The 16,800-nt window shown below is 34.7% G+C and overlaps 1 protein-coding gene across 1 annotated transcript in view; it reads right to left on the bottom strand.

The window, feature by feature from the left end:
- Positions 1-6,313: 6,313 nt before the first annotated feature.
- The window catches only part of LOC139902656 (uncharacterized), a 124,513-nt gene continuing 114,026 nt past the window's right edge, over positions 6,314-16,800 (bottom strand). The window contains exons 2-3 of the mRNA XM_071885262.1: positions 7,124-7,498; positions 6,314-7,051 (exon numbers count right to left, since the gene is read on the bottom strand). Of these exons, the coding sequence (XP_071741363.1) occupies positions 6,314-7,051; positions 7,124-7,498 (1,113 nt within the window). The remainder of the gene's footprint in view (positions 7,052-7,123; positions 7,499-16,800) is intronic.

The raw sequence follows: 16,800 nt of genomic DNA, 5'->3' as shown, positions 1-16,800 counted from the left end.
AATTCCCATTTTAACCGTTCGATCTAATCACATCAATTATATAGCAGCAGCTCAATTTACAACACACGGGTCAAGTTAAGTTGAAATGAATAGCCAGACAAACATGTTATCAGCAAGTTAACCAATTAAGTGTGTAAACAATGTACTATATTAATTAATAATTGATCAACATTCAAACCGTTTTTGCATAAACTGCCCGTCGATCTGGCGTCCGTAACGTATAGCAGGTCTAAAAAAAAACATTGCTTAATGAACATTCTTATATTCTATGTAATGTAAATATGTAATACACATGCATGAGAGAGTGCTTACGTCATTCAATAGTTCCGGGTCTTCATCTTTAGTAAGATTAAGATACACCGCCAAAAGGCCTAAAATATATATAGTACATACCATGACAATTTTAGTTAGCATTTACATACGAATTTACAAGGATATATCTAAAATATAATCAATACTACATTTGCCGGTCCTCAAACCCACCGGTTGCCGATCCGACGTGGTAAAAGCAGATCTCGATGGATCGATCTTAGAACACGCCGATACGGCACGCTCCCCCCGGGTTCCAAGCTCCCTGATTTGAGTGACGTACGATTCATACGTACGCACACTCAAAAGACGACCTTGTGGATAATGGAGGGAGCCGCGGATGTCCCGGTACCCGTTGAGTACGGCATGTGGATGAAACCCATCATCCACCAAGGCAGTTTAATACTGTACTTACTAGCTAATGTTGATAATCACTGTTCCAAAATTAGCCAACTACTTAAAATAAACTGTGATAATTGGCAAACCAAAAACAAATAACTCGAAATCCTTGCAATCAACGTGTGTTTAGCAGCACCTTTTACCCTTTATACTATAACAAACAGCTCAACATGTTTAGCAGCACCTTTTACCCTTTATACTATAACAAAACTTAAACAATATATTTAACAAACTGCATCATACTGCATAAACCCTAAAATTATGCAACCCACAAAAGTAACAGAACAATTATATAAAAAAAACACATACACACATATGTAGCTTTCCGTAAACCCTAGCAAACTAACATTACACAAATAATTTATAATTTATTGCAACAGGCAACAGGCCAATAGCATAATCGATTAAATACTGTAAAATAACGAAAACAGGATAAACGCAATTAATAAGTTATTAGGATGAAAAAAGATTACAAGCTCCGCCGGTTATTGCCACTTTTCCAAGATTAATCATCCGATCCATAGTCATAGAATTAGAGAAAGTTTGGAGAGTAAGCTTCGAGAACGAGAATATATTTATTATTTATTATTTATTTATTTATATTACTATTATTATTACTGTTATTATTACTATTACTATTACTATTACTATACTATTATTATTACCATTACCCTATTGTATTAAACCATTAATAATATCAAGGTCATTTTCATCTTTTTACTTTTTTTCCTCTTTTCAAAAAACCTCACACTTTCTCTCTTTCCAAAAACCTACAACACTTTGTTCGAAATTTAAAAACGACCCCTCAAACAGGGGGTAAAGTGTCAAATCAACATTTTCATAAATAATCTTGACTAAACTCCACCCAAATATTCAACAGGTCATATCTTCTCGCCCGCAACGAGTTAAATTTTTTCGACACCATCGTTAAGCTCGAAATAATTTTACGAACACAATGTCACTAACTATACGCAAAACGGACGCTTCTTAAAAAACGCTAAATATTTGAGTCCACCTTTCATACACGTTGATTTTTTTCTTACGGGCTCCGTACCTATTTTTATCTATTAACAACATATACATATGGGTCTTATTATTTTTTTAAAAAAATTATTTAGTAATTTTTTTTGATATTACTCAGTAAATATTCTATTCTTAAATCATACGGAGTGTTAATATAAGCTAACGAGTTAATTGCGTTAAATTTTAAAAAGTCAACAACTCCATAGCGAAACGCGAAAATACACATATTGTTAATTTAAAATAACATCTAAAACTTTGACGGGTTATATCTTTTCGTTCGACTCGAGTTGCGCTTCAACGACATCATCGTTAGCCACAAAATAATTTTGCAAAATAAACATAATAAAATACATTGGAAACCGAACCCCGGCGCGAAGCGAGGGTTGAAAAACTAGTTTCTATCTACCTACCAGGTACTCATAAAAAGACTCATTTGTTTACTGTAACAGGGATAGCTTAGTAATTTCATCTAGGTGTCCGACTTCCAATGCTTAATGATATCTACCACCAAACACAAAAACTACATGATATCACCAAAAACGTGTCATTCAGTCATTAAGACCAAATTTTGTTAGGATTATTGGACCCAACAATAAGAGTGATTTGCAGAAATCACCCACTCACAATAGGTAAATGAAGACAAAAAATAAAGAAAACAAGAACGCGAAGATTTAACGTGGTTATATGTAATCAACGGATTGATTACTTTAATCCACATACCAAACTAGAGAGATTTTATTGATAATTTTCGTGATACATTGTATGGGTTACATTAGGGTGCTTAAATAGGCAAACCTCAACAAGGAAACAACTTTGGGAACAAGAAAACTCGTTTCTAAAATGTTCTCCCGTCAGGACCCACTTCGCGACCTCGATAGAAAAGTTATGGTCGCAACTTTTGACTTCCAAGCTAACTGATCTTCTGATGAGCTTTTCGCGATCATAGCTCACTTTTATCCTGTCGCGAAAGGAACTTGGTGACTGCTTGGTGACCGCGAGTCATCCTCCTATGGTCGCAAGAATCAGAAATAAGGAAATTCTTCTTTTTGTTTCAATCTTCTTCACCACTCCAACAATCTCCCACTTGAAGGAGTATTTAAACAAACCCAATCTTCATCAACCCAACACATCAACAAACTAACCAAGATAGTCGAACCACCATACATACCGCCAAAACGACATTTGGGATACGCACACTCATCACATACGTCGAATGAGTAGACTTTCGATACAAGGTCTTCAACACTTCTTGTTAGACTCGAACCATCATCTCTCTATCTCTCTAGTAGGTCATCTTCTCTCATCAATTCATGAGAAGAACGTTTGAGGCAATGCAAAACCTCAAATTGTCCGTCGTCACCACCTTAGTAAACATATCCGCGGGACTCTCTTTACCAAGGACTTTCTTCAAAATTAAAGTACCATCTCTTATATGATGTCGAATGAAATGATACCACAACTTGATGTGTTTCGTACGAATATGAAACACCGGAATCTTCCCAAGATGAACCGCACTTTGATTATCACAATACAAGACGCAATAGTCTTATCTTTTACCCAACTCACTCAAGAAGTCCTTCAACCACATAAGCTCTTTAGTAGCTTCCGCGATAGCCATGTATTCGGCCTCCGTTGTAGATAAAGCAACACTTCTTTGTAGTCGAGACATCCAACTAATCGCCTTCTTCCCTAATGTGAAATAATTAGCCGTAGTGCTTTTCCCCGAATCATCACATCCACCCAAATTAGCATCCGCATAACCTTGAAGTATGACATTGTTTTTAGTGAAACACAATCCCATATTAGAAGTACCTTTCAAGTAACGAAGCAATCATTTGACCGCTTCTCAATGCTCTTTCCCTAGTTTAGACATATAACGGCTTATTACTCCCACTGCATGGGCAATATCCGGTCTCGTACAAACTATGGCATACATAACACTACCCACGGCCGATGCATACGGAACCTTTTCCATCTCCGCTTTGTCTTCTTCCGTTTTAGGTGATTGACGTTTCGATAACCTCATTGAGCTTCCCAAAGGCATAGAACGAGCCTTTGAATTCTCCATGTTGAACCTCTCTACTACTTTCTCAATGTATTTAGTTTGAGACAAGTATAGAGTTCCTTTCACATGATCACGCACAATACTTATCCCAAGTATTTGCCTAGCTCCACCAAGATCTTTCATCTCGAACTCATGGGAAAGTAATCTCTTCAATGTGACGACCCGGAAATTTCCGACTAAATTTAAACTTTATCTTTATATTATTCTGACACGATAAGCAATGTTTATTAAGTTAAATCTCAAGGATTTTAAACTATGTTTATACATTCATTTAAACCTCGACCAAATTCCAATGATTCACGAACCATTAAATGAACATATATGAATATGTATGTATATGTGTATATGTTATAAATTGAAAATGTCAACAAAGTATTTAAACATATAATGCTTTATATGAACGTATTTGTTTCAATATAATTATCGACGAAATTAAAAAAAATAATATATTAAATGATTGGATTATCAGAAACATTGAATTATGATTACAAGTCTCTGTTGAGAGGTCCACTATGATTTGAGAAAATCTATTCCTCTTAACGATATTCGGAATAATTTGTAAAGCTATTTATAAATAAAAATAAAAAGTGTCATTTACGAAAGTTAGACAAAAGCTAGTGGAGAATTGGTTTCCATAATATTCTATTAATCTATTTTCAAACGTACAAAAACGTTTTCAGTTTAAAAAGAACTTTATTATTAAAACGTATATAACTTTTCTAAATATCTAGAATCACTTTTGACAACTCATTACTTAACCAGTATAATAAATATAACGATATTTATATTTTATTTCATTAAATATATATAACGATTTAAATTAATATTATATATATTTATACGCGTATTATACATACATAGTTTTTATACTTTTACTATACTTTAACTTTACTTTTATTTTACTTTTACTTTACTTTAACTTTAATAATTCATACTTTAATAATTCATACTTTAATAATTCACTTTAATAATTCATACTTTAATAATTCATACTTTAATAATTCACTTTAATAATTCATACTTTAATAATTCACTTTAATAATTCATACTTTAATAATTCATACTTTAATAATTCACTTTAATAATTCATACTTTAATAATTCACTTTAATAATTCAAAAATCTATTATAAATAGAATTCAATAGGTTTCATTATTTCATAAAAACTTGAAAATATATTTCTCTAAACTCTTTCAATCGATTTATATATATATATATATATATATATATATATATATATATATATATATATATATATATATATATATATATATATATATATATTTGCTCTGTATTATTTCAAGATATTATTAGTATACATAAAATATTATGACGGAGTGATGTCCGAGTGATTTCAAAATAGTTTTTTGAATGAGTCGAAGCTAAGAAAATTATGGTTATAGCTATGGAGGTGATGAGTATGGTTCATGGGTATGCTCGTGAGGTCAACCTAACGTTTATCATTTTCAGTGCCATCATATACATAATTGCTACGAAATACAGTATGGTGAGTTTCATTACTCCCTTTTTATATATATTTTTGGGCTGAGAATACATGCGCTGTTTTATAAATGTTTTACGAAATAGGCACAAGTACTAAAAATAATTCTATGTGGGTTTAAACCAGAAATATACCCTTAGCTTGGTAACATTAAACTACTTGTCTATGTACGGTAGGCGCGAATCCTAAAGATAGATCTATTGGGCATGACAAACCCCATCCTGACTATGAGATGCTTTAGTACTTCGAGGTTATTTTAAACACACCTAATCTGGTGTACTTCAGAGGGTAAAACATGAATGTTAAGGCTTGTTACCGGGTGCCTACAAACCGATTTGACAAGAGAAAGTCGACCCCCAGACGAAAGCATATTGCTTTTCCACGCTGAAAGTTTAGCACGAAACTTTAAAATCAAAGAGTCCCCATTCTTACATAAATTCATATTAGCTCCGATAGGAACACCTAAGTACTTAGTAGGAAAAACGCCAACTCTAGCACCCGTCATAGCAGTAAATGAATTGATCTCATCCTCAATAGTTCCAACACCAAATAAATGAGACTTGGAAACATTAATTCTCAACCCCGAAACCAAATAAAAAATCTCTAGAATCATAAGAATTCTATTCAATTCTCTAACGTTCCAATCAGAAAAAATAATAACGTCGTCAGCATAGATAAAATGGGAAAGACGAAGATTATCGGAACCCACACAAATACCACGAACCAAACTACACTCTGTCGCTTTTTTAAACGCCAAATGGAGACCTTCCATGACAATAATAAACAAAAAGGGCTTAACGGGTCACCTTGACGAAGACCCCGTTTTATATCAAATTCACGTGTGGGACTTCCGTTCACTAGAACCGACGTTTTAGCTGAACTAAGACAACCCATGATCCATGAACACCATTTTTGTTCGAAACCTAACGGAGATAACATGAACATGAGGTACCCCCAATGAACCGAATCATAAGCCTTTTCGAAATCTACTTTAAACAAGAGCATTTTTTTATTCAACTACTTATACGAAGAGATAATCTCTGACAGCATCATCGGACCATCTAAAATCTGGCGTCCCGCGATAAATGCAGATTGAACCGGACTAATAACTTTATCAATAACATGTAACAATCGATTTGTAAGAATTTTCGAAATAATCTTATAAAAGAAACCCACTAACGAAATGGGTCGAAAATCGGTAACTACCGTCGGATTAGCAATCTTTGGAATCAACGAAAAGAAAGCTGATTTAGCACCATGAGGCATAGTGTTATGAGTAAAAAATAACCTGATGTCCCTGCACAAATCATGTTGCAAAATGTCCCAAAAATGTTTTATAAAACGAAAAGACATACCATCAGGTCCAGGAGCTTTAAAACTCCCGCAATCACACACCGCTCTTTTTATCTCCGCGTCGTCAATATCTCTTTCAAGATTCGCTACCTCATCAGAAGATAACACATAATTAGGCGATATAGATGTACAAGAAGCATCCGTATCAAAAGCATCGAATTTACTTTTGAAAAACTCGAAAAACGTATTCTTGACATCATTCGGATCATCTACCCAAACACCATTAACCATTAAGCCATGAATCTGTTGAACACTTCTTTTACGTTTAAGGTAAGCATGGAAAAATTTCGAATTTTCATCCCCTTCCACGTCCCATTTAACTCTAGCTTTTTGAATAGCATCAGAATTAACAAGAGCCAAAAGATCGTAACGTTCATTAAACAACTTGTTCCTTAACATGACCTGCTCCGAATTAGCATTTCCCCCATCAATAATCACATCAAGTTCATCAATCTGTTGAGCTAACTATTTTACACGACTTGCTTCAAACGAACGTGACTGATGAATCCATGCTTTAAGTTTCGATTTCATGATTCTAAGTTTAGCAACAATGTCCAAATCACGCGTAGTACAAATTGAATCCCAAGCCGATCGAACAGTTACATCGAAGTCAGTTCTATCGAACCATGAGTCGAAAATCTTAAAGTATGTAGGGCCAAAATCAACCTTATCTTGAAAAAGAAAAATCGGAGAATGATCCGAATAACCACGAGACAAAACCGATCCTTTGATATCATCAACAACGGAAAGCAAATTATTGGATAAGAAGAACCTATCCAATTTACTTAATTTGGAGCCCGCTTTGTTGCGATAAGTAAAACGTAACCCTCCAAGAGGTAACTGATAATGCTAAAAACGAACATATATTTCATAGCATTATCCCTCAAGAAAGACAAGCTTTTAGTTGCAATTGTTCTATTTACAAGTGATATTCGTTTAAATAATAAAAGGTGAAGACAAAAGACGGATTCAACAAATTGAAGACGCAAACGACCAAAAAGCTCAAAAGTACAAAGTACAATCAAAGTGGTTCAAATTATTGGTGAGAAACGTCTCAAATTACAAAAGTACAAGACGCAAAATGTAAAATACAAGATATTAAATTGTACGAAAGGACGTTCGAAAATCCGGAACCGGAACCAAAGTCAACTCTCAACGCTCGACGCAACGGACTAAAAATTACAAGTCAACTATGCACATGAATATAATATAATATATAATTAATTCTTAAAATTATATATATATATATATATATATATATATATATATATATATATATATATATATATATATATATATTATATTTATAAAACCGTCGGCAAGAAGAAACAAACTCATGTGAGCTGGAAAAAGAGGCCATGCGATCGCATGGCCTGGCAGTTATAATACCATGCGATCGCATGGTGAACAGTAGCTGGCCACACTCCTATAAATTTCGCAGTTTGGTGATCAATTTAACACATCTTTATCTTTTTCTTCTCCTCAATCTCAACGTATATATATATATATATATATATATATATATATATATATATATATTATAATTTTAATTTTAATTTTAATTTTAATTTTAATTTTAATAATAAGGGTATGTTAGCGAATGTTGTAAGGGTGTAAGTCGAAATTCTGTCCGTGTAACGCTACGCTATTTTTAATCATTGTAAGTTGTGTTCAACCTTTTTAAATTAATGTCTCGTAGCTAAGTTATTATTATGCTTATTTAAGCCGAAGTAATCGTGATGTTGGGCTAAATATTAAAATTGCGTAATTGGGCTTTGTACCATAATTGGGGTTTGGACAAAAGAACGACACTTGTGGAAATTAGACTATGGGCTATTAATGGGCTTTATATTAACTAAATGATACCTCGTTAATTTAATATATAGACTTATAATTTGACGTATTTATATATAACCACATACGCTTGACTAGGTACGGTGGGCGGGATATCTATAAATACCAATTATTGTTCATTTTACCAGACAAGGAACTGGATTAATTGTTAATAGACTTGTTAAAACAGGGGTGGATTACATTCAAGGGTAATTGGTGTAATTGTTAACAAAGTGTAACGACCCGGATTTTTCCGATCGTTTTACACTTATAAGATTAATATTTACATAAATTAAACCTTACCAACATGATAAGCAATCTAAATTGTTGAGATTTATGTTTTTGAAAAGAGTTTTACACAACGTTTGACCGTCCAATTTGACCGATGATATCACGAACTATATAACATACGATAATTATACGTTTGTGTATATATATGTATTTATATATATTCAACATGATCTAAGAATGTTTTAACATCCCATTGTGTATTAATAACAATGAGTTATAAGTATATTTTGAAACTACTAACTTAAGTTTTCAAAATGATAACTATACGTAACGTTTTTCGAAATAAATACTTATAACCTATAATATTTATACATGCATTGTATAGATATGTATTTTATCACTTTTAAAGGGCTTACATACATAAAACAATATAAGTATATTTACAAAAGATAGCTATATTTGAATCCTCGTTCCGTTTTCTCAAAGATTTCTATACGTACACCTAGGGTATAGGTACCCGTATCATACCCATCTTCTAGATGTATTTACTATTGGTATATACACATCAAATCAACCTTTTTAATCAGCCATGTTATTGCCTTATGTATAAGGTAATTGGAATTTGGAAGTTTTTTGACTAATTTCACAAGATTACAACATAAAAATTTGTCCTTGTTTTTACCATTCATGTTTTTAAAGGCTCTCCATCATTTCATTTTTAACTCATCATCTCACTTCCAAATTACTCTCTAAAAACACCTACTTACAAGTCATAAGGAACCCATAACCATTCAGCTAGTATCCATGAAGATCTAGCCATAAAAACAACACTTAAATACCATAAGAAAATCCTTCCAAAAACACTTCAAAAATCCTTCCAAATTTACAAGTTTACTTCCAACCTTTTGATCCAACTCCACCACTCTTTTGGTTCTAGGATTTTACTCATCTTTTACAGTAATCTTTTCCAAGTAACTTGAGGTAGTAACCTTGTTCATAATTTTATTCGATTCATATTTATATAGCTATCTTATTTTGTGATATAAAATTTTAACAACAAGAACATAGTTTGAATGATTTCAAATTTGTTCGCAAACTAAATAGATCCTTCTAACTTAACTTTTAAAATACTTCAAGACTTGTAATATATCATAATGATATGCTAATTTAACAAGATACAACTTGTTTTTACAAAGAACACCTTAAAACTGAATCTATGTCGTCGGAGTGTAACCGGAGGCTGTTTTGGGTTGGATAATTAAAAACCATCTTGAACTTTGAATTAGAAGTTCATGTTCTGAAAAAATGATATTTCTTATGAATATGTTAACACATAAAAATTTCATGGTTTAATTCAAAGTATAAGTATTTTTAGAAAAATGACCATTAAATGTTGTTTTTATGACAAAAATGATTACTTTCATAAGATTCACCTAGAGTTTGGACTATAACCTGTGATTCCGAATGTAAAACAAGGTATTTACAGTTCATATTCTTAAAATTTGACTCGATCCAAGGAAGTGGCAAGTTGAATCAACAAAAACGGAGTTGTAACGAAGAAACTACGACTAAAATAAGATCGGGTATCCAAAGCTTGTTTAACAACGAAAATAATTGGAGAAAAATTAAATAAATCATATCTTTCCTAATTAATATGATATTTCATATATATTTACTCATGATTTAATTTTATATATTTCAGGACCACCCGTAAACAATACGAGAAGATTAATCATAAGACCTCATGTACGTACGCAACACGTCATTTGACAACACGGTACTTTATGTACGCAACACGTCATTTGACAACACGGTACCGTGGGTCAAGATTAATTCCGATCAACATGAATACGATGGGGTCTTTATTTTTTTTTAGCAACTAATTGTGGACTACTAACATCGGACTGCTAACTACGGACTAAGAAATTATTAAAAGTATTAAAAGTATATATATGAAACGTTTATTTCTTAAAAAGAAAATATGTTAATATATCATATATATGGTTAGGTTCGTGATATCTATCGGAGACCAAGTCGAGTTAAATACCTTCAAGACAAAAGTGAGTATATAGTCCCACTTTTAAACTCTAAATATTTCGGGATGAGAATACATGCATTTTATGATTTACGTTATGGACACAAGTGATTAAAAATATATATTCTACGTTGATTTGTACCACTGGCATACTTCCCTGTAACTTGGTAACTACTATTTACATGAGGTATTGTAAACGCGAATCCTGTTGATAGATCTATCGGGCCTGACAACCCCAACCGGACTGGACGACCAGTATTCAACGGTTGCACAGTACTTCATTTCGGTGACTACACTTGGTACGGTGTAGTAAGATTTCATAATAAAGGGAATATGCGACGTTGATTAAATGTTAAGTATGGTTATCAAGTGCTCAACAACTTAGAATATTTTTATTGAAACGTTTATATATGAAATCTTGTGGTCTATATTTATAACGCTGCCGGCATTAAACCTATATCTCACCAACTTTATATTGACGTTTTAAGCATGTTTATTCTCAGGTGATAACTAAAAGCTTCCGCTGCAACATGTTGAATTTAAGCAAGATCTTGAGTATGCATATTTGTGTCAAAAATAAAACTGCATATCGGAGGATTTGTAATGTAAAATATGTTGGAGGTCGTATTGTTATTATCACATGTAAAGTTTGTAAGTCTAAGATTATTGCTAAACGATAATCATTATTAAGTTGTTTAAACCTTGTATTTGTAATAAAAGCTATGGTTTGTATTGTAAAAATAAATGCAGTTTTTGAAAAATGTCGCATATAGAGGTCAATACCTCGCGATGAAATCATATGTTATTGTATTCGTCCTTATGGTTAAGGTCGGGTCGTCTCATGTGGTATCAGAGCGTTGGTCTTAGAGAACCAGAAAATTTGCATTAGTGTGTCTTATCGAGTTTGTTAGGATGCATTAGTGAGTCTGGACTTTGACCGTGTTTGATTTTGAAAAAAATATTGCTTATCATTGTTGGTTAAAAATTAATATGTAAATATTATGTGATACTAATTTACTAGTTGTTATGTGATAGATGTCTGGCTTAGAACTTGTTATCACATTCAGCGACTCCGAACCAGAATCTTCAGATGGTGTTCCAGTCATTAACCTATCCGATGATGAAAACGACACCTTTGGGGAAGACTCACAAGTTCCGGATGAATCAATTGAAGAGGAAACGGAAAGTGATCCTGAGGAGAAAGAAATACAGGAAATTACGAAAGACAAGTTCGAACGAGGAAGGAAACGAAAGGCTACTGAAATAGAAAATCAAAATCCCGAGTCTAGAGAGGATGTTGTGGCACCAACTCCACCAGATACTTCCACACCTATTCCCGCTATTCCTATTCGTTCTATCCCGACATCCAGTTCTTCGGTTCCTCAGCCAAAATGCAGGGAGACAACCAGGATAACCTTTAAGCGATTTCTTTGAACACAAACGCTTTGGGTTAAATGATGCGCTGTTGTTTTAAACCATGGGATCATATAATGTTGTGTATAATATTACTAGTGTGGTTTGCTTAATGTTTGATGTAAGATAAGCATATGTAAAATAGTGAAGTGTGAAATGCAATAATTTTCCATGGTTAAGTATTATTTGGGTGGTAGTAAATGATTTTCGTACTAAGCTATTAAGTATGAACTTTAACGGGTAGGTACTACCCTAGATATAATTATAAAACGCTAATAAGAAGAAAAGGCTTTTATAATAATAACTGGTTCATATTATTAATAAGCTACGATGTACTGTAAATACATACTACATCTATAATATTCCATGTGAATAATTATTTTTTTTCATTCTTATTGAAGATTATGGCGCGATTGAACCGAATGACGGAACAAGAAATCCAGGAACTCATCAATCAGCGAGTGAACGACAGAATGTTATGGGTCGAGGCTGCAAGAGGTGCTGCAGTTAACCCAAATCCTCGTGTGGGGTGCACTTACAAAACTTTTCAAGGTTGCAAACCCTCATCATTCAGTGGAACAGAAGGACCGGTTGGTTTAACCCGGTGGATTGAAAAGACTGAGTCTGTGTTTAAAATCAGTGGTTGTATTGAGAAGGACATGACCAAGTATGCATCGTGCACCCTACAAGATAGTGCACTCACGTGGTGGAAAAACTATGTGAAGGCCGTAGGAGGAGATGTAGCTTATGATACTCCTTGGGAAGAATTCAAAACAATGCTAATCAACGAATATTGTCCAAGGAACGAGGTTAGGAAGTTGGAAGCTGAATTACGAAGCCTGAAAGCTATTGGTACTGAACTCACCAACTACAATCAGCGATTCATGGAATTAGCTTTGCTATGTCCCGAATTGGTACCAACCGAAGAACGGAAGATTGAACTGTACAAAGACGGTTTGCCTAAAAAGGTTAAGGCAAATGTTACAGCATCCAAACCCAAGACTATTCATGAAGCTATCACCATGGCGAACGAATTGATGGACCAGATTATTCTGGATAAGAACACCGATGTCAAGACATCGGGAAACAAAAGAAAGTGGGAAGGTAATCATCAACAATCCAACAAGAAACAAGAAACCACGCAAGGTGCGGGTAGCGGTTCAAACTCAGGTTACAAAGGACGAAATCCTTTATGTAACAGATGCCACAAACATCACTCTGGTTATTGTAACGTGGTGTGCAACAATTGTAATCGAAAAGGTCATCTTGCTGAAGATTGTAGGGTTCCCGCTACAAATACAAACGGTACCAAGACTCCTGCCACCAATGCAAATAGAACTGCCTTGGCCACTGTTACTTGTTATGGGTGTGGGAAACAGGGTCATTATAAGGGCCAGTGTCCGAATCCAGAGAAGAATAATGGATCTGCACGTGGAAGAGCATTTGTTATTAATGCTAGAGAGGCATGTGAAGACCCGGAGCTTGTTACGGGTACGTTTACCATTAATAACTTATCTGCATCTATTATATTTGATACTGGTGCCGATAAAAGTTACGTGAGTAGAGACTTTTACGCTAAATTGAATTGTTCATTATTACCTCTAGATGCTAAGTACATGATTGAGTTAGCTAATGGTAAACTAATTAAAGCCGATAAAATTTGCCGTGATTGTAAAATAAATTTAGCCGGAGAAACATTTAAGATTGATTTGATACCCGTAGAATTAGGAAGTTTTGATGTAATAGTCGGCATGGACTGGATGTCCAAAATAGGAGCTGAAGTTGTGTGCGCCAAGAAGGCAATTCGTATTCCTCGTAAGGATAAAATGCCAGTAATGATTTATGGAGAGAAGGGTAACTCAAAGCTAAAACTCATTAGTTATTTGAAAGCTCAAAAGTGCTTGAAGAAAGGGTGCTATGCTATCTTAGCACATGTTAATAAAGTCGAAACGAAGGAGAAAGTGAAGAGCATCAATGACATGCCTGTGGCAAGAGATTTTCCTGAAGTCTTTCCAGAAGAGTTGCCGGGATTACCTCCATTTAGATCTGTAGAATTTCAAATAGATCTAGTACCAGGAGCTGCACCAGTGGCTCGTGCTCCATATAGACTTGCACCATCTGAGATGAAAGAGTTACAAAGCTAGTTACAAGAATTACTGGACCGTGGTTTCATTCGACCAAGCACTTCACCGTGGGGAGCTCCGATTTTATTCGTCAAGAAGAAAGACGGATCTTTCCGAATGTGTATAGATTATCGTGAATTAAATAAGTTAACTATCAAGAATCGGTATCCACTACCGAGAATTGATGACTTATTTGATCAATTGCAAGGATCATGTGTTTACTCAAAAATCGACCTAAGGTCGGGCTATCATCAACTACGCGTCAAAGAAGAAGATATTCCGAAAACTGCTTTTCGGACACGCTATGGTCATTATGAATTTTTGGTCATGCCGTTTGGATTAACGAATGCGCCAGCTGTATTCATGGACCTCATGAATCGAGTTTATAGTCCGTATTTAGATAAGTTTGTTATCGTTTTCATTGACGATATTCTTATCTATTCCAAGAGTGAGCAAGAGCATGAACAGCATTTAAGATTGGTATTAGAATTGTTAAGAAAAGAACAATTATACGCCAAATTTTCTAAGTGTGCGTTTTGGTTGAAAGAAGTGCAATTTCTTGGCCATGTTGTTAGTAGCAAAGGAATTCAGGTTGACCCAGCTAAAATTGAGGCCATTGAAAAATGGGAGACTCCTAAGACACCAACGCAGATACGCCAATTTTTGGGTTTAGCCGGTTATTATAGAAGGTTTATTCAAGATTTTTCCCAAATAGCTAAACCATTGACAGCGTTAACACAAAAAGGGAAGAAGTACGAATGGACCTTTGAGTAGGAGAGTGCATTTCAATTACTCAAGAAGAAGTTGACCACGGCACCTATTTTATCGTTACCTGAAGGGAACGATGATTTTGAGATATATTGTGACGCCTCGCGACAAGGTTTTGGTTGCGTCCTTATGCAACCAAAGAAAGTTATTGCATACGCATCCCGACAATTGAAGATTCACGAGCGGAATTATACGACGCATGATCTAGAATTGGGGGCAGTAGTGTTTGCATTGAAGATATGGAGACACTATTTATATGGAGTTAAATGCACTGTGTTTACTGATCATAAAAGCCTTCAACATATTTTCGATCAGAAACAGCTGAACATGAGGCAACGTAGGTGGGTCGAGCTGATAAATGACTACGATTGTGAGATTCGCTATCATCCCGGGAAAGCGAATGTAGTGGCCGACGCTTTAAGCAGAAAGGAACGAGAACCAATTCGAGTACGAGCAATGAACATAAAAATTCGCATGAATCTCAACTCACAAATCAAAGAGGCTCAACGAGAAGCTATTACTAAAGAAAACATAGGAAATGAAATAATGAAGAAGTATGGGAAATAACTCATTATGCGGGAAGATGGAATTCGATATTTTGCAAACCGTATTTGGGTACCAAAGTTGGGTGGATTAAGGAAGTTAATATTGAATGAGGCACATAAGACAAGATACTCGATACATCCTGGAGTTGGAAAGATGTATCAAGATCTTAAGACGCATTATTGGTGGCCTAATTTGAAGACAGACGTTGCAACATATGTTGGGGAATGTTTAACTTGTTCCAAAGTCAAAGCAGAACACCAGAAGCCGTCAGGATTACTTCAACAACCAGAAATCCCAGAATGGAAATGGGATGGTATTACCATGGATTTCATCACAAAATTACCTAAGACTGCCTGGGGTTATGACACCATTTGGGTAATAGTTGATCGTCTCACCAAATCTGCACATTTCTTGCCTATAAAGGAAACGGATAGAATGGAGAAACTATTAAGATTATACATAAAGGAAATTGTTTCAAGGCATGGAATACCTATTTCCATTATATCCGATCGTGATAGTAGATTTACATCAAAGTTCTGGCAATCACTACAGGAGGCCCTAGGAACTCGTTTGGATATGAGTACCGCATATCATCCGCAAACTGACGGGCAGAGTGAAAGAACAATTCAGACTCTTGAAGACATGCTTAGGGCATGTGTGATCGATTTTGGAAACGGATGGGATAAATATCTACCATTAGCAGAATTCTCGTATAATAATAGTTATCATGCGAGCATTAAAGCTGCACCATTCGAAGCACTGTATGGAAGGAAGTGTAGATCCCCTATCTGTTGGAACGAAGTAGGAGATCGACAATTAACTGGACCCGAGATCATATATGAAACTACTGAGAAGATAGTGCAAATCAAGGAGAAATTGAAAACAGCCCGTAGTCGCCAAAAGAGCTACGCCGATGTCCGAAGGAAACCATTAGAGTTTCAGATCGGTGACATGGTTATGTTAAAGGTGTCACCTTGGAAAGGTGTAATACGTTTTGGAAAAAGAGGTAAACTGAACCCAAGGTATATAGGCCCGTTCAAGATCATCGAACGCATTGGACCGGTAGCTTATCGACTCGAATTACCACAACAACTCGCCGGAGTACATAATACATTTCACATCTCAAACCTTAAGAAATGTCTTGCAAAGGAAGATCTCACCATTCCTCTTGAAGAAATTCAAGTCAACGAGAAACTACAATT

This window comes from Rutidosis leptorrhynchoides, chromosome 3 (genome assembly GCF_046630445.1).
Source record: "Rutidosis leptorrhynchoides isolate AG116_Rl617_1_P2 chromosome 3, CSIRO_AGI_Rlap_v1, whole genome shotgun sequence".
NCBI lineage: Eukaryota > Viridiplantae > Streptophyta > Magnoliopsida > Asterales > Asteraceae > Rutidosis > Rutidosis leptorrhynchoides.
The sequence above is the reverse complement of the archived record's forward strand: the minus strand, read 5'-3'. Positions and strand labels throughout refer to the sequence as shown.